The sequence below is a fragment of the Bufo gargarizans genome, chromosome 2 (genome assembly GCF_014858855.1).
Source record: "Bufo gargarizans isolate SCDJY-AF-19 chromosome 2, ASM1485885v1, whole genome shotgun sequence".
In the NCBI taxonomy this organism is placed as follows: domain Eukaryota; kingdom Metazoa; phylum Chordata; class Amphibia; order Anura; family Bufonidae; genus Bufo; species Bufo gargarizans.
The window spans coordinates 242,928,127-242,951,284 of record NC_058081.1 but is presented as its reverse complement, the minus strand read 5'-3'; the positions used below and the strand labels follow the sequence as shown (position 1 = coordinate 242,951,284).

At 41.7% G+C, this 23,158-nt stretch overlaps 1 protein-coding gene across 2 annotated transcripts in view; it reads left to right on the top strand.

Annotated features, from left to right (window-relative positions):
• Window positions 1-23,158, top strand: part of RELN (reelin) — a 716,958-nt gene that overhangs the window by 259,709 nt on the left and 434,091 nt on the right. For both annotated transcript variants that reach the window (XM_044280166.1, XM_044280165.1), the window contains exon 7: window positions 17,851-17,947. In XM_044280166.1, the coding sequence (XP_044136101.1) occupies window positions 17,851-17,947 (97 nt within the window). The remainder of the gene's footprint in view (window positions 1-17,850; window positions 17,948-23,158) is intronic.

Sequence of the window (23,158 nt, the reverse complement as noted above, 5' to 3'; positions counted from 1 at the left end):
CACTTTAAAAGAATAATGGAGGGGAAAAAAATAGAAAATTTTTAAAAAAAATATATAAAAAGTTAATCAAAAAAATACATATGCAAAATAAAAAAATTGATAAAAAAAGTTGATATATATAATATAAAAATGTATAAAATATATCCATATAAAAAATATATATCTATATAAAAACACAAGAATGTGTAAATATATAAACACATATAAAAGATATAAAAGACATATACAAAATTATACATAGAGAGAAAAAAAAAACAACCTCATTATAAATTAATTTCAAAAGCCTCATTCAGCTCATACGGGTTCAAACTATTAATTTTAAAAATCCAATACATCTCTCGACGTCTAATGTACTGGACGTCTGTTTGGAGGTATAATGGAATGTGTTCAATCGGTGTTATAGTGAACCCTATGGTGTTGCCATCGTGGTGTTCTGCCGCATGTCTAGATACACTGTGTTTCATATATTTTTTGCGGATTTTCGAACGGTGTGTATTAAATTGTTTGCGTAAAGTTTGTATTGTACGGCCCACATACTGTAGGTGACAGGGGCACTCCAATAAATAAATAACATGATTTGAGTTGCAGGTCAGGTGAGATTGGATTTCGAATGATTCCCCAGTGCTCTTACTATTAAAAGATGAACGTTGGTAAAGGCATCTCGAATGGCCTCATTTAAAACTTCCTTTTGGAGCCTCAATCTCTTTTTCATCATTAGGGGAATGTATTGTAGATCTCATTTTGCTCGGGGCTAGTATATTTTTCAGAGTTTTAGCTCTTCTATACGTGAATTTCAGATTCTCCGGAATAATTTGACTCAGTATCGGATCTCTTTTGAGGATATGCCAGTGTTTCCCCAGAGTTGCCTTAATGGCGTTGTGGTTTTGGTTGTACGTTGTTATAAAATTATAACAGTATGAGTTGATATCATCTTTGTTGTCACTTTTTTTGGGGGGGGGGGGGCTAAGCTTTCTAGTTGGGTTAGTCTGTTCGCTTTTTCTCTGGCTCCCGCAATGATGTCACTCGGATACCCCTTTTGATTGAAGCGAGATGTCAGAATATTGCATTGTGAACTGAAATCTGAGTCTAATGTGCAATTTTTGCGGATCCGTTTGAACTGGCTAAAGGGGACATTTGTCTTCCACTTTCTGTAATGTGTACTGCCAAAATCAAGATAGCTGTTGCTGTATACCTTTTTAAAAAAGGTTCCTGTTTTGATTTCATTATTTAGGATGAAGAGCTCTAAATCTAAAAATTCTGTTTTTATTCTATCATGTGTACCTGTAAATTTAATACCCCAATTGTTGGTGTTTAGGTGAGACATAAATTCCTCTATGGTGGATTGTTCACCATCCCAAATGAAGATCAAATCATCGATATATCTTTTGAAATAGATAATATTTTTATGCCAGAACTTGGTTTGATATATAAAGTGTTCTTCAAATCTACCCATAAACAGATTTGCGAAGCTTGGCGCGAAACGCGTCCCTATCACGGTGCCTCGTATCTGTTTATAGGTCTGCTCCTGAAAGGTAAATACGTTGTGGGTGAGAATAAATCCCATGCCTTTAATGATGAAGGTTTTTTGCTCTAGAGGCATTTCAAAATGGTTGTTTAGAAAGACAGCTACACATTCAAGTCCTAGGTTGTGGGGAATATTCGTGTATAGGGCTGATATGTCTAAAGTTAACCAATGGTAGTTTCCTTGCCACTTGATGTATTTTCAAGGATGTTATTAGTGATGTTGAATCTTTAAGATGTGATTTCAGATTTTGGACATATTTTTGAAGATGTACATCGATGTAGTGGGAGAGGTTTCTGGTCAGAGAGGACACTCCGGAGATTATAGGTCTACCAGGCGGGTTTTTTAGGGCCTTGTGTATTTTCGGCAGATGGTAGAAAGTCGCTAGAGTTGCTTCTTTTACTAAGATATATTCCTTCTCTTTTTTATCCAGAACTGTGTCTGCTGATTTTATTAGTTTTTCAAATTCATCTCTATATTGTTTAGAGGGATCACTGTCTAATGGTAGATAATAATTTTTGTCTGAGAGTATGTTCAGAGCTTCTTTTATATAATCCTCTCTGGATCACGATTCCACCCCCTTTGTCTGCGCTTCTTATAGAAATTGGATGGTGGTCTGAGGCCTGATGGAATAGCTTTCACCCACTAGGCCGGCAACCCACAAAAAGAAAAAACCTAGAAGAGGATGCCGAGCAGGCAAGAATAAAATAAAAAATAAAAACATAGACATGAAATATGACACTGAAAAGACAACTGACATCGAAAAGTCTTCAGGTATTTTTAACCTATCATCATACACACTAAAGAAAGCCGAAATTTCTGTACTATCTAAAGGTCTGTCCTTTTGCCCCACAAGCAAAATAAATGAGTTTGATCTGTTCCTAGACCTTAACAGATTTATCAAGAAACTAACCCTTAAAAGGCATTTCAAAATGCAGGAAAACTCAGTAGCAAAATTACCACAGATACAAATAGAAACTACCTCAACAACAGAAGGGCCAGACCTGAAAGCTATTCCATCAGGCCTCAGACCACCATCCAATTTCTATTCCATTCACCATAAGGGCAATTTTCTTGATACATTTTACTCGTTAGTATCAAACGATTTTAGACAAATAAACCAAGAGACATTCCCGCCAGTTCAAAAGAAACAGAAAAAACATAACCTTAAACCATACGAGAGAGTAGCTCTAAAAAGTCTACAATCCAATACAAAAATTACGATAAGAAGCGCAGACAAAGGGGGTGGAATCGTGATCCAAAACAGAGAGGATTATATAAAAGAAGCTCTGAACATACTCTCAGACATAAATTATTATCTACCATTAGACAGTGATCCCTCTAAACAATATAGAGATGAATTTGAAAAACTAATAAAATCAGCAGACATAGTTCTGGATAAAAAAGAGAAGGAATATATCTTAGTAAAAGAAGCAACTCTAGCGACTTTCTACCATCTGCCGAAAATACACAAGGCCCTAAAAAACCCTCCTGGTAGACCTATAATCTCCGGAGTGTCCTCTCTGACCAGAAACCTCTCCCACTACATCGATGTACATCTTCAAAAATATGTCCAAAATCTGAAATCACATCTTAAAGATTCAACATCACTAATAACATCCTTTAAAAACATCAAGTGGCAAGGAAACTACCATTGGTTAACTTTAGACATATCAGCCCTATACACGAATATTCCCCACAACCTAGGACTTGAAGGTGTAGCTGTCTTTCTAAACAACCATTTTGAAATGCCTCTAGAGCAAAAAACCTTCATCATTAAAGGCATGGAATGTATTCTCACCCACAACGTATTTACCTTTCAGGAGCAGACCTATAAACAGATACGAGGCTTTGCGTTTCGCGCAAAGCTTCGCGAATCTGTTTATGGGTAGATTTGAAGAACACTTTTTATATATCAAACCAAGTTCTGGCATAAAAATATTATCTATTTCAAAAGATATATCGATGATTTGATCTTCATTTGGGATGGTGAACAATCCACCATAGAGGAATTTATGTCTCACCTAAATACCAACAATTGGGGTATTAAATTTACAGGTACACATTATAGAATAAAAACAGAATTTTTAGATTTAGAGATCTTCATCCTAAATAATGAAATCAAAACAGGAACCTTTTTTAAAAAGGTATACAGCAACAGCTATCTTGATTTTGGCAGTACACATTACAGAAAGTGGAAGACAAATGTCCCCTTTAGCCAGTTCAAACGGATCCACAGAAATTGCACATTAGACTCAGATTTCAGTTCACAATGCAATATTCTGACATCTCGCTTCAATCAAAAGGGGTATCCGAGTGACATCATTGCGGGAGCCAGAGAAAAAGCGAACAGACTAACCCAACTAGAAAGCTTAGCCCCCCCCCCAAAAAAAGTGACGACAAAGATGATATCAACTCATACTGTTATAATTTTATAACAACGTACAACCAAAACCACAACGCCATTAAGGCAACTCTGGGGAAACACTGGCATATCCTCAAAAGAGATCTGATACTGAGTCAAATTATTCCGGAGAATCCGAAATTCACATATAGAAGAGCTAAAACTCTGAAAAATATACTAGCCCCGAGCAAAATGAGATCTACAATACATTCCCCTAATGATGAAAAAGAGATTGAGGCTCCAAAAGGAAGTTTTAAATGTGGCCATTTGAGATGCCTCTGTTGTACAAACATTTACCAACGTTCATCTTTTAATAGTAAGAGCACTGAGGAATCATTCGAAATCCAATCTCACCTGACCTGCAACTCAAATCATGTTATTTATTTATTGGAGTGCCCCTGTCACCTACAGTATGTGGGCCGTACAATACAAACTTTACGCAAACGTTTTAATACACACCGTTCAAAAATCCGCAAAAAATATATGAAACACAGTGTATCTAGACATGCGGCAGAACACCACGATGGCAACACCATAGGGTTCACTATAACACCGATTGAACACATTCCATTACACCTCCAAACAGACGTCCAGTACATTAGACGTCGAGAGATGTATTGGATTTTTAAAATTAATAGTTTGAACCCGTATGGGCTGAATGAGGCTTTTGAAATTAATTTATAATGGGGTTGTTGTTTTTTTGGGGTTTTTTTTTTCTCTCTATGTATAATTTTGTATGTCTTTTATATCTTTTATATGTGTTTATATATTTACACATTCTTGTGTTTTTATATAGATATATATTTTTTATATGGATATATTTTATAAATTTTTATATTATATATATCAACTTTTTTATCAATTTTTTTTATCATTTTGCATATATTTTTTTATTTTTTTTATTTACTTTTTATATATTTTATATTTTTTTTCCCCTCTATTATTCTTTTAAAGTGTATGTATATGTATATATATATATATATATATATATATATATACATATATATATCTGCTGTACATGTATGTGTTCACATATATTTATTTATTATAATTCTTCCTAACTGCAGACACACAGAAATCCACTATTCCCCCTTCCTTTTTTATTATCATTATAACCCCAAATAATCTATTTGAGTCATTTAAACATTTTATGCCTACGCAATATATTCTTTTTTTTCCCCTTGTTTATACGTTTTATATACACTTTTAAATAAGTTCCACCCAGCCTCATGAATAGATCCCCAGTATGATCCAGGTCTGAATGACAAGATAAATAGGTCACATGACCGCATAGATGCGATCATGTGACAACCGAGCTGCCGGCTGACATGGGCATGCGCCGTTCGAGCGATCCCAGCGTTGTTATCCCCGTCTGAGATATTCAAGCCGCCGGCCGACACGGACATGCGCAGTTAAAGCGATCTTAGTATAGCTACTTCCGCCCTCTCTCCTTTCAGCTAGATGAGAGCGGCGTCACCTAACACACACTTCCGGACTCCCGAGTCATGTGACGCCCATACTAGCGATCACATGACCGGGAGCGATATGTAATACATCTAAAGAAACGATCTGTAAGGAATTTTAATATAATACTAATGCGATTTTATGTAAGACTATATGAACTGCTTATAGCCACTTTTATCCAATGTTATTTATATGAAGAAAGATTGAAAGTGTAGATGACACCTGGTGATGGCTCCTCCCACAAGGGGCATCACCCAGGTGCATGCTTTTGGCGTTTTTTTGGTAGGAATTTATCTATAAATAATGTAATATTTGTTATGTGTATGTGAAACCTGATGAAGGGGAGTCTTTCATCCCCAAAACGCGTTGTTTCTTATTAAAACAAAAAAAATCTATTTACTATTTTGATCTTACTATCTGATTTCTATCAAGACCGATCTCACTGGTGAATTTGCGCTGATGCAGAACTTCTTTTTTCCTTTACCTACATTCAGTGTGCTGACTGTGCTGTTCATAGTGCGCCCTGCGCTGATGAATGGCAGGAAGAGTTTAAGGCATATTGGTACACCATAGACTTTTTTCACAGTGCTGGTGCCCACAGAGAGGGCTCTGAGTGCCGCCTCTGGCACCCGTGCCATAGGTTCGCCATCACTGCCCTAGAAGCAGAGATGGGATGTTTTAGAAGGAAGTGCAGGCAATGGCCTGCAGCACATGAGACTTCATGGGACACTAGTGGTTGGGCAGCTGGTGGGCAGAGGAGGGAAAATGAGTCCAGATCGTCGGCACAGAAGAAGTTAGGGGAGTGCTGTGGCCAATGCCAACTTGGGGGAATGGATCAGTGATGGATATGAGACCCTATTACACCGTCCACATCCTTTTCACACCCATGAAGGTTTAGCAAAAAAAAAAACGATGTGAAAATTTCCACCAAATTGCATCAAAGTGCACACAAATTTTGACAAATTAAAGGCATAGTGTCAATAGTGAATCTGGACTAGTTTTTTTAAACAGTTGTTAATGCCACTTTCATTGGCATTTTCATAGCATTTATGTTTTCAAAATGCTTTGGGCAGATATGTATTGTCTATTATATTGAAAAGTGTACATACACACCATATTGTTTTTTTTTTGCCATTTTTGGGGTTCAAAATGTGGTTTAGGTACTTCATTTTTAGTGTTTTTCATAGACTTCTGTAGATGCTTCACAAATGGCAAAAAAGAAAAAATCCACAAAATGTTGAAAATTAAAAAAAAATAAACAGCAAAAAGTATGTCATTAAAAATTCACGAAACACGTTTTAACAACATTTTTGAAAGGGAAAAAGTGTTCAGGACCACTTCACAAAGTTTGTTTTCTGTATTTTAAAATAAATGAAAAAGGTCATGTTTTAATGGCATTTTGTGTTTTGGGTGTTTATAGTTTTTAAGATTAATTTTCTTTTTTAAAGGGGTTCGCCAGGCTTTTAATATTGATGACCTATCAGGATAGGTCATCAATTGCAGATTGGCGGGGGTCCGACACCTGGCACCCCGCCGATCAGCTGTATGAGGAGACCGCGTGCGCAGTGTGCACGTGCCGTCTCCGATCTCTCTTCCTGCTCTGCTGCTGCTTTGCCATAGACATAGCAGCAGCAAGTAGGAAGAGAAACGAGAGACGGCACTTGTACACTGCGTGTGTCGTCTCCTCATACAGCTGATCGGTGGGGTGCTGGGTGTCGGACTCCAATGATCTGCAATTGATGACCTAACTTGAGCATAATAGCACACTAGGTAAATGCAGTGGCGGCTGGTCCTGAGGCGGATAGCAGTTTGGCGCATGTCCTTTCACCACCGAGGATTGCAGTGCGTTTCAGTTTGCCTCCTGTTGCTTCCTCCTCCTACTCTGATTCCTCATCCTCTACCGACTCCTCATCCGGTCAGCATAACACCTTCACCATCAACAACCTATCAGAGGAACAGGAAAGGGACACACCTCTCCCCTGCTCCTCCGCACAGCCTTCTGTTTGTATCGCTGTCCTGAGGACAGCGATACAAACAGATCACTATGGAGATGAGCGCTTCCACAATGGAAGCGCTCATCTCAGTGCCCTGCCGCACACATTGCCTCGCTGGGGGGGATTTCACCATACCCGCTGGGGGGGATTTCACCATCCGTCCTGAAGCAACAACTAAGTGAATAAGTGATTTTCTGACTAGAGATGGGCGAATCGATTCAGACAAATCAGTTTGTTCATCAGACTTCTTGAGTAGCGAACAGTTGGCTGGCTGTCCAGGAGGATACCTCTCCCCCTTGATTGACAGGTCCAGACATCTCACCTGGCCCTGTTAATCTCACACCCTCACCGTTGCTCCGAGCAACATTGCAATTGCAGGGGCTCTGCTGCTGCTACTGGAGCAGCATTGATACCGACTATGCACACACCTGGCCCTGTCAATTAAGAGGAAAGAGGAGCCCCTTTAGCAGCCAGGTCAGCCCTTTGATGCTCAAGAATTAATGTTTTAATGAATGAATCGATTTGCACTAATCAGTTTGCTCATCTCTAGGGTTAAAGAACCCGAAATGTAAAGTTCGGGTTCGTACTGAACTTTAGGATTTTTGGACCCCAGACCCGAACCCGAACATTTCAGTAAAGGTTCGGGTTCAATGTTCGGCGATTTCTTGCCGCTTTTTGAAAGGCTGCAGAGCATCCAATCAACAAGCATTTAACTGTGTGCCCTTAGAAGCCATCATAGCCATGCCTACTAATGGCATGGTTGTGATTGGCCAGTGCAGCATGTGACCCAGCCTCTGTATAAGTTGGAGTCACGTAGCGCTGCATGTCACTCTGCTGTGCTTAGTGTAGGGATAGGATGCTGCTGTGAGGGAGAGAATAGGACAGAATATTTAATCAGAACTCCAATTGAATTCCGCGATCTACATAGATTTTGTTGGTGGGTGCAGTGCACAATCTTTTTACCCTCCCCTGAGCCCCCAAATAACTTTTATCCATCTGCTATCCATCTCAATGCACCAGCACTGCATATGTGCTTTTGTGACATTCAAATCCAAGCTTGAAATACTGCAATAATAATCTGTTTTAAAAAAAACACCCTTTTTTGGCAATACCCTCCATCTGGGGCCTCTGCCGCATTAGTCAGTGTGCAATTTAAGCTAGAAATACAGCTATAATTTTCTGGGTTTTAAAAAACACCCTTTTTGGGCAAAATATACCCTTGCTGCATCTGCACACGTGAAATCCAAGCGTTATATACTGCTGTCATATTGTTAGTAAAAACAAAAAAAACACATTTTTTTAGCAAAATACTTAATATTGCAGCCTTTGCGGCCTAGTCTGCATCTGTACGTGTGAGATACACCATTTAGATACTGTTGTTCTATTCTGCTATTAGAAAAACACCCATTTTGGGCAAAAATTGTAAATTGCGGCCTAGTCTGCTAAATTTTAGAAATATGAGGAGAGCGTCAAATAAGGGATGTGGCCACGGTCATGGTGCTGCTGGTGTAGCTCCTGTTGCAGGGAGAGGACGTGGTCGCTCTATGCCAGCTACACGCACAAGTGAAACACCTTTCTCAGGTACGGGTAGGCGACAGAACCTGCAGCGGAATTTGGTCGGGCCTAATGCGGCTCTATGAATGGTGAGGCCAGAACAAGTACAGGCGATAGTAGATTGGGTTGCTGACAGTGCCTCCAGTTCTTTCACATTGTCTCCCACCCAGTCCCCTGCTGAAAGATCAGAGTTGGCACCTGCAGCCAATGTCCATCAGTCTTTCACCTCACCCCCTTGCAAATAAGCCAAGCAGTCTGAGCCCCAAGTCATGCAGCAGTCTCTTCTGCTTTTTGATGACTCTGTTAGCAGGGTTCCCCAGGGCCATCCACTTAGCCCCATCCCAGAAGTGAAAGAGATTGAGTGCACCGATGCCCAACCACTTATGTTTCAAGATGCGTACATGGGAGGACCATCGCAGTACGTCTCGGATGATGACGAAACACAATTGCCAACTGCTGGGGCTTTCGAAAGTGTGCAGACCGACAAAGAGGGCAGGGGTGAAGACTGGGTGGAAGATGATGTGGAGGTCATGCGAGTGACCTGTGTAGTTCGGAGGAAGAGGCAGTGGTCGCACAGAGCCACCAGCACAGCAGAAGAGGGAGCAGGGTGCTGCCCACCACAGCAGGGGACCAAGCACACCAAAGCCAGCTCCAAGGAGTTCCCTGGCGTGGCAGTTCTTCAGACAATGTGCTGATGACAAGACACGAGTGGTTTGCACGCTGTGCAATCACAGCCTGAAGCGAGGCATAAACGTTCTCAACCTGAGCAAAACCTGCATGACCAGGCATCTAAGTTCAAAGCATGAGCTGCAGTGGAGTAGACACCTCAAAACCAAAAAAAGGTCTCTGGCTCCTCCTGCTTCCTCTTCTGCTGCAGTCTCGGCCTCTTCATCCACCTCTGGAGTGACAGTGCCACCTGCGACCCCGCAAACAGAGGATCTGCCAGCAACACCACCACCTGGGTCAACAAGCATCTCCACAATGTCCAACGGAAGCGTCCAGCTCTCCATCTCCCAAACACTGGAGCGGAAGAGGAAGTACCCCCCCTACCCACCCACGATCCCTGGCCCTGAATGCCAGCATTTCAAAATTACCGGCCTTTGAAATGCTGTCATTCTGTCTGGTGGAGACGCAGAGTTTTAAAAGCCTTATGGCGGTGGCTGTCCCACAGTACGTCGTACCCAGCCACCACTACTTTAACAGGCGTGCCATCCCTTCCCTGCACAACCAAGTGGGGGATGTGTGGCAAGGTGCACCTCATTACGGATACGTGGACTGTTAAGCACTGTCAGGGACGTTATATCTCCATAATAGCACACTAGGTAAATGCAGTGGCGGCTGGGCCTGAGGCGGATAGCAGTTTGGCGCATGTCCTTTCACCACCGAGGATTGCAGGGCTTTTTAGTTTGCCTCCTGTTGCTTCCTCCTCCTACTCTGATTCCTCATCCTCTACCGACTCCTCTGGTCAGCATAACATCTTCACCACCAACTTTAGCACAGCCAGGGGTAAATGACAGCAGGCAGTTTTAAAACGTATCTGTTTGGGGGACAAACCCCACACAGCGCAGGAGCTGTGGACTGGCCTTGAACAACAGACCGATGAGTGGTTGGGTCCAGTGAGCCTCAAGCCCGGCCTGGTGGTGTGCGATAATGGGCAAAATCTTGTATCAGCTTTGGGACTAGCCGTTTTGATGCACATCCCTTGCCTGACGCATGTGCTGAATTTGGTGGTTCAGAGATTCCTTAAAAATTACCCCAATATGTCAGAGCTGCTGCATAAAGTGCGGGCCGTCTGTGCGCACTTTCGGCGTTTTCATCCTGCTGCTGCTGGCCTGTCAGCGCTGCAGCGTAACTTCGGCCTTCCCGCTCACCGCCTCATATGCGATGTGCCCACAAGGTGGAACTCCACCTTGCACATTCTGGTTAGACTGTGCGAGCAGCAGCAGGCGATAGTGGAGTTTCAGCTACAGCATGCACGGGTAAGTCGCTCTGCGGAACAGCACCACTTCACCACCAATGACTGGGCCTCCATACGAGACCTGTGTTCCTTGTTGCTCTGTTTTGAGTACTCCACCAACATGGCCAGTGCCAATAACGCCGTTCTCAGCGTTACTATCCCACTTCTATGCCTCCTTGAAAAAAACGCTGCTGGCGATGATAGAAGAGCATGTGGAACAGGAGGAGGAAGAGGGATCATTTGATAGAGTTTCTGGCCAGTCATTCTCAAGTAGCTCCGAGGGTGGGTTCCTGCACCCACAAACGCCAGGTACACAATTGTCCAGCCAGGGCACAGTTCTGCAGGATGAGGAGGAGAAGATGGAGGAGGAGGAACGATGTTCACAGCAGGGTGGCACCCAGACCAGCTCATGGCCATCACTGGTGCGTGGCTGGGGGGATACAGAGGACACAGACGATACACCTTCCACAGAGGACAGCTTTTCGTTGCCTCTGGGCAGCCTGGCACACATGAGCGAGTACATGCTGCAGTGTCTCTGCAACGACCACCGAGTTGCCCACATTCTAACTTGTGCTGATTACTGGGTGGCCATGCTGCTGCATCCCCGTTACAAAGACAACGTACCGTCCTTAATTCCCTCACTGGAGGGTGATTGTAAGATTCGCGAATACAAGCGCATGCTGGTAGACTCGTTGCTGGTTGCATTCACACCTGACAGCCCGGGCACAGTGGAAGCACAAGGCAAAGGCAGAGGAGGAGGAAGAGGTCACCAACGCAGCTGGGGCACGGCCAGCACCTCAGAAGGCAGGATTAGCATTGCCGAAATGTGGAAAAGCTTTGTCAGCACGCCACAACAACCAGCACCACCAGCTGATATGGAACGTCTTAGCAGGAGGTAGCATTTCACCAACATGGTGGAGCAGTATGTGTGCACACGCCTACACGTACTGAATGACGGGTCTGCCCCCCTTCAACTTCTGGGGCTCCAAATTGGGCACATGGGCTGAGCTTGCCCTTTACGCTTTGGAGGTGCTGGCCTGCCCTGCAGCCAGTGTATTGTCTGAACGTGTGTTTAGCACGGCAGGGGGCGTTATCACAGACAAGCGCAGCCGCCTGTCCACAGCCAATGTGGACAAGCTCACGTTCATTAAAATGAACCAGGCATGGATCCCACAGGACTTGTCCGTACCTTGTGCAGAATAGACATGTATACCGGCCTTAACCACCCATTGTTATACTATAGCGCAATAGCTCATTCTTGTATTTTGGATATTTCACACTCTTTTGGAGTGTACCCTAATTAAAAAAAAAAAAAAAAACTGTGTTGGCTACCTCGTCCTCCTCCACCGTTGCTTCCACATACACCGCTACGTCCACCACCTCCTGAAACTCCTACTCCATATGGACATCCACCTCATAAATCAGGTTTTTTTCATTTGTATGTATTTTATAAAATTTTATGTCATTTCACTAATTTGTCTGTTACATTTTCGGGTGAAATTCACAAATCTTGGTTGTGATATACCCATGCTCTACCTAGTAGACAGGTAAAAAAAAAATCACAAATTTGTCTGTTACATTTTCGGGTGAAATTCACCAATTTTTGGGTGTGATATATCACTGCTATACCTAGTAGACATGTAAAAAAAAAAATCACTAATTAGTCTGCTACATTTTCGGGTGAAGTTCACCAATTTTTGGGTGTGGTATACCCGTGCTCTACCTTGTTGACAGCTTAATAAATGTCACTAATTTTTCTGTTACATTTTCGGGTGACATTCAACAATTTTTGGTTGTGATAGACCCCTGCTCTATCTAGTAGACAGGATAAAAAATTTCACTAATTTTTCTGTTACATTCTTGGGTGACATTTTACAATTTTTGCCATGAATAAACCCCTGCTCTTCATAGGTGACAGGACCCGAAATTTTTAAAAATAATCTTTTCCATTGGTGGGTGACATTAACCCATTTCTGGCGATGAAAAACCCCTGCTCTGCTTAGGTGACAGGGACTTCGATTTCTAAAATTCTACTTTTATTGGCCCTTTCATTCGATCCTTCTGCTTTAATAACTTGTCCCACATTTCCGCTTCATCCCATTGCAGCCATTGACCTCCCTTGGATGAGGTCTCCCTTTCTCATGCTCCCTCTCCTGGAACCCTGATTCGCCAATAACCGTGATCAACATGGTAGGCTCAGAAAAGAACATTGAAAGTTGATAGAGAAGATATCCAAATGGATGGTAGACGTCACAGGGACGTGCGATCAGGCAGAAGTTATCTAGAGTCAACAAAATGGCATCAGGCATCTCCTGGCTAACATCTCCAAATCCAAAATACCCCAGTGACATTCCCTATAATTTTTTATTAATCATTCCAATAACACGGCATCTTAAGAGTCCTGTATTGTTATTTATCATCACTACCTCCCCGAGTCAGGAGTGGGTAATTGCAGCGCACCCCCTCCTTAACTTGGAATACTTTGTCCCACAGTTCCGCTCGATTACATTTAATTTCATCCATTGACCTCCCTTGGATGTGGTATCCCTTTCTCAGGCTCCCTCTCTGGCCTGGAACCCTGATTCCCTGCCACCCGTGATTACCATGGTAGGGGCATAAAAGAACATCGAAAGTTGATAGGGAAGATATTCAATTGGATCGTGGACATCACGGGGACTTGCGACATGGTGGAGTGTCTACACGTACTGAATGATGGGTTTGCCCCCTTCATCCTCTGGGTTTCCAAATTGGGCACATAGCCTGAGCTTGCCCTTTATGCCTTGGAGGTGCTGGCCTGCCCTGCAGCCAGTGTATTGTCTGAACGTGTGTTTAGCACGACTGGAGGGGGTTATCACAGGTTATATTTCCCAATGTTTTGGGGTGTACACTAATTTAAAAGAATAAAAATAAATTTAAAACAAAAAAGCAGTGTAGGCTACCTCCTCCTCCTCCACCGCTGCTTCCACCTACACCGCTACATCCACCGCCTCTTCAACCTCCTACTCCATATGGACCTCCTCCTCCTAGATCAAGATTATTTTTTATTTTTTTTACGTATTTTATGTTATTTAAAGTATTTTCCCTATCCCCATTTGTTTGCAGAGCACTTGTTATGCTATTAACCACATTTTCATGCCATTTGCAGCCTCTAACCCTTTCTATAACATTTTTACAGCCATTTTAGTGCTCAAAAGTTCGGGTCCCCATTGACTTAAATGGGATTCGGGTTCGGGGTCAACTTCAGGTACCGAACTCAAACTTTTTTGTGAAGTTCGGCCAAACCCGTCGAACCCGAACATCCAGGTGGCCACTCAACTCTACTCATCATTACTGAATATTGGCAGTGATAAAAGACATACGCATACAACTGCAATTATTTCATATAAAGGAATGAAACAGTCATTTAGGTCAGGTCAGATCTTGGTAGGCTCTCAATGTGCACCAGTGCCCAAGATAGTGGATAATAAAGACAGGTTAAATATGTTAAAAATATGTATTTATAAGCGTTTATTTTCTGTTAAATGCAGGGAGTATTTACAGTATACTCTTAGGCCCCTTTCACACGGGCGTTGCGGATTGGGGCCGGATGCGTTCAGGGAAAATGGTGCGATTTTGACACTAAAACAAGTCAGTTTTCACTGCGATTGCTTTCCATGTTTGCGTTTTTTCCACACGTGTGCAAAACATTGTAATGCGTTTTGCACGCGCGTGAGAAAAATCAGCATGTTTGGTACCAAGACCCGAACCCGGACTTCCTCACAGAAGTTTGGGTTTGGGTTAGGTGTTGTGTAGATTTTATTATTTTCCCTTATAACATTGTTATAAGGGAAAATAATAGCATTCTTAATACAGAATGCATAGTACAATAGGGCTGGAGGGGTAAAAAAAAATTGTAAAAAAATGTAACTCACCTTAATCCACTTGATTGCGCAGCTCGGCTTCTCTTCTGTCGTCTTTTTTGAGGAATAGGACCTTTGATGACATCACTGCCCTCATCACATGGTCCATCACGTGATCTTTTACCATGGTGATGGATCATATGACCGACCATGCGATGAGCGCAGTGACATCATCAAAAGTCCTTTTCTTGTGCACAGCAAAGAAGAAGACAGAAGAGAAGCTGGGCTGCGCGATCAAGTGGATTGGATCCTGCGCGATCAGCCCCATAGAAATGAATAGGTTCGGATTCAGCGTGGGTGCAATGCGTTCACGTCACGCATTGCACCCGCACGGAAAACTCACTCATGTGAAAGGGTCTTAGGCCCCTTTCACATGGGCGTTGCGGATTGGGGCCGGATGCGTTCAGGGAAAATGGTGCGATTTTGACACTAAAACAAGTCAGTTTTCACTGCAATTGCGTTCCATGTTTGCGTTTTTTCCGCGCGAGTGCAAAACATTGTAAAGCGTTTTTATTTATTTTTTTAACCCCTCCAGCCCTATTGTACTATGCATTCTGTTTTAAGAATGCTATTATTTTCCCTTATAACCATGTTATAAGGGAAAATAATAATGATCGGGTCCCCATCCCGATCGTCTCCTGGCAACCGTGCGTGAAAATCGCACCGCATCCGGATTTGCTTGCGGATGCTTGCAATTTTCACTCAGCCCTATTCACTTCTATGGGGCCTGCATTGCGTGAAAAACACAGAATATAGAACATGCTGCGATTTTCACGCAACGCACAAGTGATGCGTGAAATTCACTGCTCGTGTGCACAGCCTCATTGAAATGAATGGGTCCGGATTCAGTGCGGGTGCAATGCATTTACGTCACGCATTGCACCCGTGCGGAAAACTCGCTCGTGTGAAAGGGGCCTTAGTGTCCAGACTGGGATGGGCTCAGAATGTTCCAGAAAAGTGTGTGTGTGCAGTGTGCATGTTGTAAACTAATAAGTTAGGAATAGTGTGGTATAGTGTCTATCTGTAGGTACAACAAATGTGGATTTTTGCTATCTGTTAACTATTGTGAATAAGAACTACAAAATAAACCCTTCTGTACATAGAAGTACTCTTTTGTTAATTTGTTCAAAAATATTAAGGCTGAACTAAATTGAATCATTCATTCACATTTAAATTAAGGGTAAAATAAAACCCAAAAATATTTGCAGATGAACTGGGAAAAAATCCTAAAATTCTTACATTTTTAACATTGGCCACTGTCCTTTTCTAAACAGATCACTATTCAGCAGTCATCTCATTATCATAACATACAGTGACAGATAACACCTATATGTAAATAACACAGGATTCACTCTTCACAATAGGTGATGGTCACAACTTATCTACTCCCTTCTGATCCCTGCACAAGTTACAGAGCATGTCTAGAACAGTCTTCCATAGACGTAAATGAGTCAGCTCCTGTCCCTTATTTTTGAGGGCCATATGGCTGCTTTCAAAGAACAGGAAGTCTTGACATATTTTAGACCTAGTGTATGATTTTTTTAAAAAAAAATTTTAACCCCTTCCTGACATCACAATTTTCAGTGTTTGCATTTTTGTTTTTTATGTCCTGCCTTCCCAGAGCCATAACTTTTTAATATTTCCATTTACATATCTTTATGAGGCCTTGCTTTTTGTGGGACAAGTCATATTTTCTAATGGCACCTCTTAATATTGACATACGATGTAGTGGGAAGCTGGAAAAAATTCCAAAAGGGGGGAATTGGAAAACAATTTGCCACAGTTCATATATATATATATATATATATATATATATATATATATTTTACCCTACAGAGATATGTTAGGGCTCATTTTTTTGCATGATGATCTGTAGTTTTCAGTTTTATATTTTGGAGTGTGTACTACCAGTTTTTTGGGAGGTAAAGTGAAGAGAAACAGCGAATTGGCCATCTTGATTTTTTTTTTCTGTTACGGCGTTCACCATATGGGATATATATGTTTATATTTTAGGCATTTTGGGATGCAGTGATGCCTATAATATTTATTTTTTATTGTTTGTTTATTATGAAGAAAGGGGGTGATTCGACTTTTTATATATTTTTTATTTTTTTATAAATTTATTTAGGCCTCCACGGGGAACTCAACATGCACTTATCAGATTTCCATTTCTATTCCGTAATTTAATGCATTACTGAATAGAAAATTCAGTATATTCCAATGTAGTGCTGCCACCTGCAGGCCTACATTGGAATATACCTATGATAGGCATCAGAGCCTCCAGCAGGCTCCCGCCTTTTACAACCAATGAACAGCTTTTCTGCTCTCAGATGCCATGGTCACATTTGACCTCAACAACAAAGGGGTTGAATGTCTGCAATCAGCATTATCGCAGATCACAGACATAAGCCGCAGGTGTCTGCTGTGTGAAACAGCAGGCACCCAGGGACTGTGGCGCCCATTCCACTTCTGGAAAGGGGTTAAATATAGATAGTGATATGGAAAATGAAAAACATCATCAAAATATGTTTAACATAAAAACATAATTTAAACAATAGATAATTTCTGATTATAAGTTCCCTTTAAAATGTCATCATGCCATCTACCCTAGAGACATAGGGAGGGAGGGTAGTATATAGAGACTTTATAAAAAAGGAGAATTTCATACATTTTGGGCTACATTCACATGAACGTATTATGTTTTCGTGTCTGTTCAGTTTTTTTTTTTGCGGATAGGATTAATTTTAACGGGTCCGCAAAAAATGTGGGCAGCACACTGTGTGCTATCCGCATCCGTATGTCCGTTCTGAAGCCCTGCAAAAAACATAGAACATGTCCTATTCTATTCTTGGCCATTTTGCTAACAAGGATAGGCATTGTTACAATGGATCCACAAAAAAAACGGATGCCATACAAAACGGAATCCGTTTTTTGGGGAGATCCGCAATTTGTGGACCGCAAAACACATACGGTCATGTGAATGTAGCCTTGTTCTGAGTTTTCCGTTAGCCAAGGTGAAAATTTAATTATGCTTGTCTTTTTCTTTTATTATGCAGGACACCATGCAAAAACTGTGAAGTTGGAGAGCTGTGTGGCATAATCATGCATGGAAATGCTGTCACATTTTGTGATCCATATGGTCCAAGAGAGATCGTAAGTTAATATTCCAACCTAGGTGTCAAATTATTAAAATTGTTTTCCTTTATTATGTTTTCCTCAGAGCTTCATCTGCATTTCAATTTTATGTTGGAAATACAAGTAGTGTTTTTTTAAGCATATCTTGGTACGAGAACAAAGGGTCAGCCCATAAATGGCTCAATTTTGCCATTGTGTGTTAAATGACAATGATAATCAGATGACAATCTGGCAATGTAATTACCATTTTAACAGTCAGAAATTCATGTTTTTGTACACTCACAAAGGATGCAATTTCAGTGAAAAAATGGTTTATACTGTATGTGGATTTGCCATTACCCTGTGCATTACAGAGGATGTAATCCGTGTTAGGCTACTTTCACACTAGCGTTCGGGCGGATCCGTTCTGAACGGATCCGCTCATAATAATGCAGACGGAGGCTCCGTTCAGAACGGATCCGTCTGCATTATTTTTAGCATAGAACAGCTAAGTGTGAAAATAGCCTAGTACGGATCCGTCCAGACTTTCAATGTAAAGTCAATGGGGGACGGATCCGCTTGAAGATTGAGCCACATTGTGGCATCTTCAAACGGATCCGTCCCCATTGACTTACATTGAAAGTCTGGACGGATCCGCACGCCTCCGCACGGCCAGGCGGACACCCGAACGCTGCAAGCAGCGTTCAGCTGTCCGCCTGTCCGTGCGGAGGCGAGCGGAGCGGAGGCTGAACGCCGCCAGACTGATGCAGTCTGAGCGGATCCGCCTCCATTCAGACTGCATCAGGGCTGGACGGCTGCGTTCGGGTCCGCTCGTGAGCTCCTTCAAACGGAGCTCACGAGCGGAAACCCGAACGCTAGTGTGAAAGTAGCCTTCAAAGTCTGTAGTACCATGTCAATTTTCATAGATTTTTATGCAGCATGTGGATAAGATTAGTTCAGCCACTTTGCAGCTACTATAAAATGTTTAGGATTTTCCACATTGTATATGCCCTGTGAGACATACTTAAATATAAAATACAATGCCTTGCAAAAGTATTCAGTCCTTGGTGTTTTTTTTACTGTTTTGTTGCAGTAAACCTGGAATAAAAATTTTGATTTTATTTAATGGACCTGGCAAAAAAGTCCAAATTGTTACAGTAGAATGAAAACAATACTTTTTTTAACCTGTTAATGCAAAATACTGTACATGTATGAAATTTGTGTGCAGGGATTGTATGGAGTGGGCTCACAAGCTTATGGCTCATGCACACGAACGTATTTTCTTTCTGTGTCCATTGCGTTTTTTTTGCAGACCGTATGAGGAACCATTCACTTCAATGGGTCCACAAAAAAAAAAAGAAGTTACTCCATGTGCATTCCGTTTCTCTATGTCCGTATTTCTGTTCCGCAAAAAAAAAAACATGTCCTATTATTGCTGGCTTTACGGAGAAGGATAGGACTGTTCTATTAGGGGCCATCTGTTCTGTTCCACAAAATACAGAATGTACAAGGACGTCATCCATATCCATTTTTTTGCGGACTGCAAAATACATACGGTCGTGTGCATGAGCCCTAAGCTTGCACCGGCCACCACAGGTGCTGGCTGTGTAATACAGCAGACACCCACTGTCCGTAACCAAGACTGGAGATGACTCCTGTCCTAGTCACTTAACCCTTCAGATGCCTGTGGACAGAAGGGGCCCTCTCCCCCGATCGGAGTTCCCGCAGCAAAATCGTGGGGCCCCGATCTGTTTCCATGACATACTGTGTCGTTGTGAAGGCTCCCAGGCCTGTCACAGTAAGTTATTATTATTTATTATTAAAGCGCCATTCATGCTATAGCGCTGTACATACGAAAAAAGGGTATACGTATATACATACATAATACAGACAATTGCACTTGGCATGAACAAAACGAGTTACAAACTGGTACAGAAGGAGAGAGGGCCCTGCCCATGAGGGCTTGCAATCTACATGGTATGGGAGAAGGACATAGTAGGAGAGGGTAAAGTTAGTCATGATGGTATAGAGGCAGCAGGGTCACTGGTTGTAGGCTTGTCTGAAGAGGTGGGTTTTTAGGTTTCTTTTGAAGGATTGCACTGTAGGTGAGAGTCTGTTATGTTGGGGGTAGCGAGTTCCAAAGTGTGGGGGATGCACAGAAGAAATCTTGGAGGCTATTGTGGGAAGAGGAAAGGAGAGAAGGAGGTCTTGTGAGGATTAGAGATTGCGTGTGGGGATGTATCTGGAAAGAAGCCAGAGATATAGGGGGGCACAGGTTGTGGACAGCCTTGTATGTATTTGTTAGTATTTTGAACTGAATTCGCTGGGCAATGGGGAGCGAGTGAAGGGATTGGGAGAGGCAGAGGAGTAACAGGGTGAGAGGTGGATTAGTCGAGCAGCAGAGTTGAGGATAGATTGGAGGGGTGCGAGAGTGCTAGATAGAAGGCCACAGAGGAGGATGTTGCAGTAGTCTAGGCAGGAGATGAAGGAACGCGCGGATGCGGGAGATGTTTTTGAGTTGGATGCGGCAGGTGGTGGAAAGGGCTTGGATGTGCTGTCAGAAGGAGAGGTCAGAATCCAAGGTCACTCCAAGGCAGCCATTGATCGTGATAGATAGGTCTGTTGAGGGGGTTAAGCAAGATGGGGGAAAGATAATGAATTCTGTTTTATCCATGGTAAGTTTTAGAAAGTGAGAGGAGGAGGAGGATATTGAAGATAGACATTGTGGGATTCTGGATAGTAAGGTGGTGATGTCTGGACCAGAGAGGTAGATTTGTGTGTCGTCATCATAAAAGTGATACTGAATGTCTTGGGACTCTAGGAGCTGTCCAAGGCCAAAAGTGTAGATAGAGAAGAGCAGATGTCTTAAGACAGAGCCTTGCGGGACCCCAACAGAGAGGGAATGTGATGAGGAGGTGGTATGAGAGTGGGAGACGCTAAATGTCCATGCCTGTGGCACGGCTTGACAGGCAGCCAGTGAAAATGCAACTTGGTCCACAAAAATGAGTCCTCAAATGATTATGTGAACCAAAAATTTAAAAAATTGTGGTTCTTGGAAGGCAGGAAGGAATAAACAAAAATACGAAGAAAAAAACACGGGCCCTTAAGGGGTTAATGAATAAATAAATGTAAACTGAAAAGTTGTGGGTTCTTATGTATTCATCCCTTTGCTATGAAACCCCAAAATAACTCACGTTAAGTTACTTGAAAAATATTCCCCAGTGTGCAAAGTGTCACATACACCTGTTTTGAAAAGCCCCCAAGTCTGCCGCACTACTAATCAAGCAACACGAAGGCTATGGGGTTCTCCAAACAGGTATAGCTCAGGGTTTAGTTACAATATGCAAGCTTTGAACATTCCACAGAGCACCATTAAATTCTGTATAACAAAATGAAAATATGGCAAAGTTGACAAATTAACCACCTCAACTCACAAACCAAGAGCACTGGAGCACCAATTAGAGATGGAACTGTCTGTCCATAGGACCATTCCAGAGTGGGGCTTTATGGAAGAGTGACCAAAAATTTGCATTGCCTAACCCCTTCTGGATCTTCACTGTACATGTCGGACGGGGGCTGACAGGGAGTTCCGTACCCACATAGTACATGTACATTTTTATCTGAACTTTTTTTCTTTCTCCTAACTTTTATCTGAAATGTATTGCAGCCCCATCACATGTAAAAATCATTACATATACTCCCTTGTGAATAAATAAATTAATACACATTTTACACATGTTGAATCATACACATTACATATCCCAATAAAAATTGCCCTTTTACCCCAAAGGATGTATTCAGCTGATGAGGCATACGCCATTATTGCCACTGATACTAATATGGCCAGCAAGGGAGAAGACATTCTTCTACTCCACTTCTTCCTCATCATCCAGTGAAGAGGAACGTTCAAAAAAGTGCCCCAGAACAACAGCTGAGATTGCCTCCCCACCACATGAGGATTATCAGCCTCAAATTCCTGATTTTGTGGGCAGCTCAGTAATCTAGGCTGACATTAAACACTTCACATAACTTTTTTCTAAATCTTTTTGTAAAATTTTGTAGCTTTATATGCCCAGCAATTGATTGCCCAGAGCCCCACATTGCCATTTGATCATATGGGGAATATTAATTTAATATTTTATAAGGCATCACAATCTGTCTTTGACCCTTTAATGACCTGACAATTTTCCATTTTTTTCATTTTCACTTTTTACTTCCAGCCTTCCCAATGCCATAACTTTTTTATTTTTCCATTCACGTAGGCGTATGAGGTTTTTGTTTTGTGGGACAAGTTTTACTTTCAAATGACACTATTTACAGTTGCATACAATGTAGAGGGAAGCGGTAAAAAAAATTCCAAAAGGGGTGGAATTATAAAAAATAAAAATAACATTACCACATATGCATAGTTTTTCCTGTGTTTTAGTACTGCAAAAAATGTAAAAACTTTGAAAAAAAAAAAAAAAATATATATATATATATATATATATATTTTTTTTTTTTTTTTGCATCACCATATTCTAACCCCCATAACATGTTTTATGTGTACGGAGCTGTGTGAGGGCTCATTTTTTTGCTGGGCAATCTGTACTTTTCATTGATATGATTTAGGTGTGTATGACTTTTTAATCAACCAACCAAACCAATCCAACCAAAAAAGGGTGAATCAGCCATTTTTTTTTTTTCTGTTTCGCCATTTGCCACATGGAATAAATATTTTTTTATTTTAATAGTACGGGTGTTTTTGCACTCGGCAATGCCGATGTTCATTTTTTAATATCATAGAAACATCAGCACTGATGTCCGAAAGAGGGTGGAGGTTGTCAATTCGAAGTCACTCCCCCTGGACATTATTGGAGGTAGAAAGGCTTAGCATTAGCATTCATAACCGAATAAGCAGAAGGAGAATTCCAATAACAATTAACTCTAACAAGGTGGGTGATTTACTATAGTGGTACAGGTGAAACTTTGCCTGTATAAATAGAAGAAGCAGCAAGAAGTAAATGGCCAGAAGAGCAGCCAGAAGAAAGAATGTCTGTGTGAGGTCAGTAACTACTGGGAAGAGCTGCAGCAAGAGAAGAGCCATATGTGTCAGCATAGACAACCAAGACAGTGCAGGGGGGGGGGGGAAAGGAAGTCTTAGCTGACACTGCTAAATATTCATGAGAAGAACGTCACAGAATTTTGTTACATGCCCCCACATCTCAGTATTTTCTGTAACTCGGACAACCCCTTTAAAGTAATATTCTC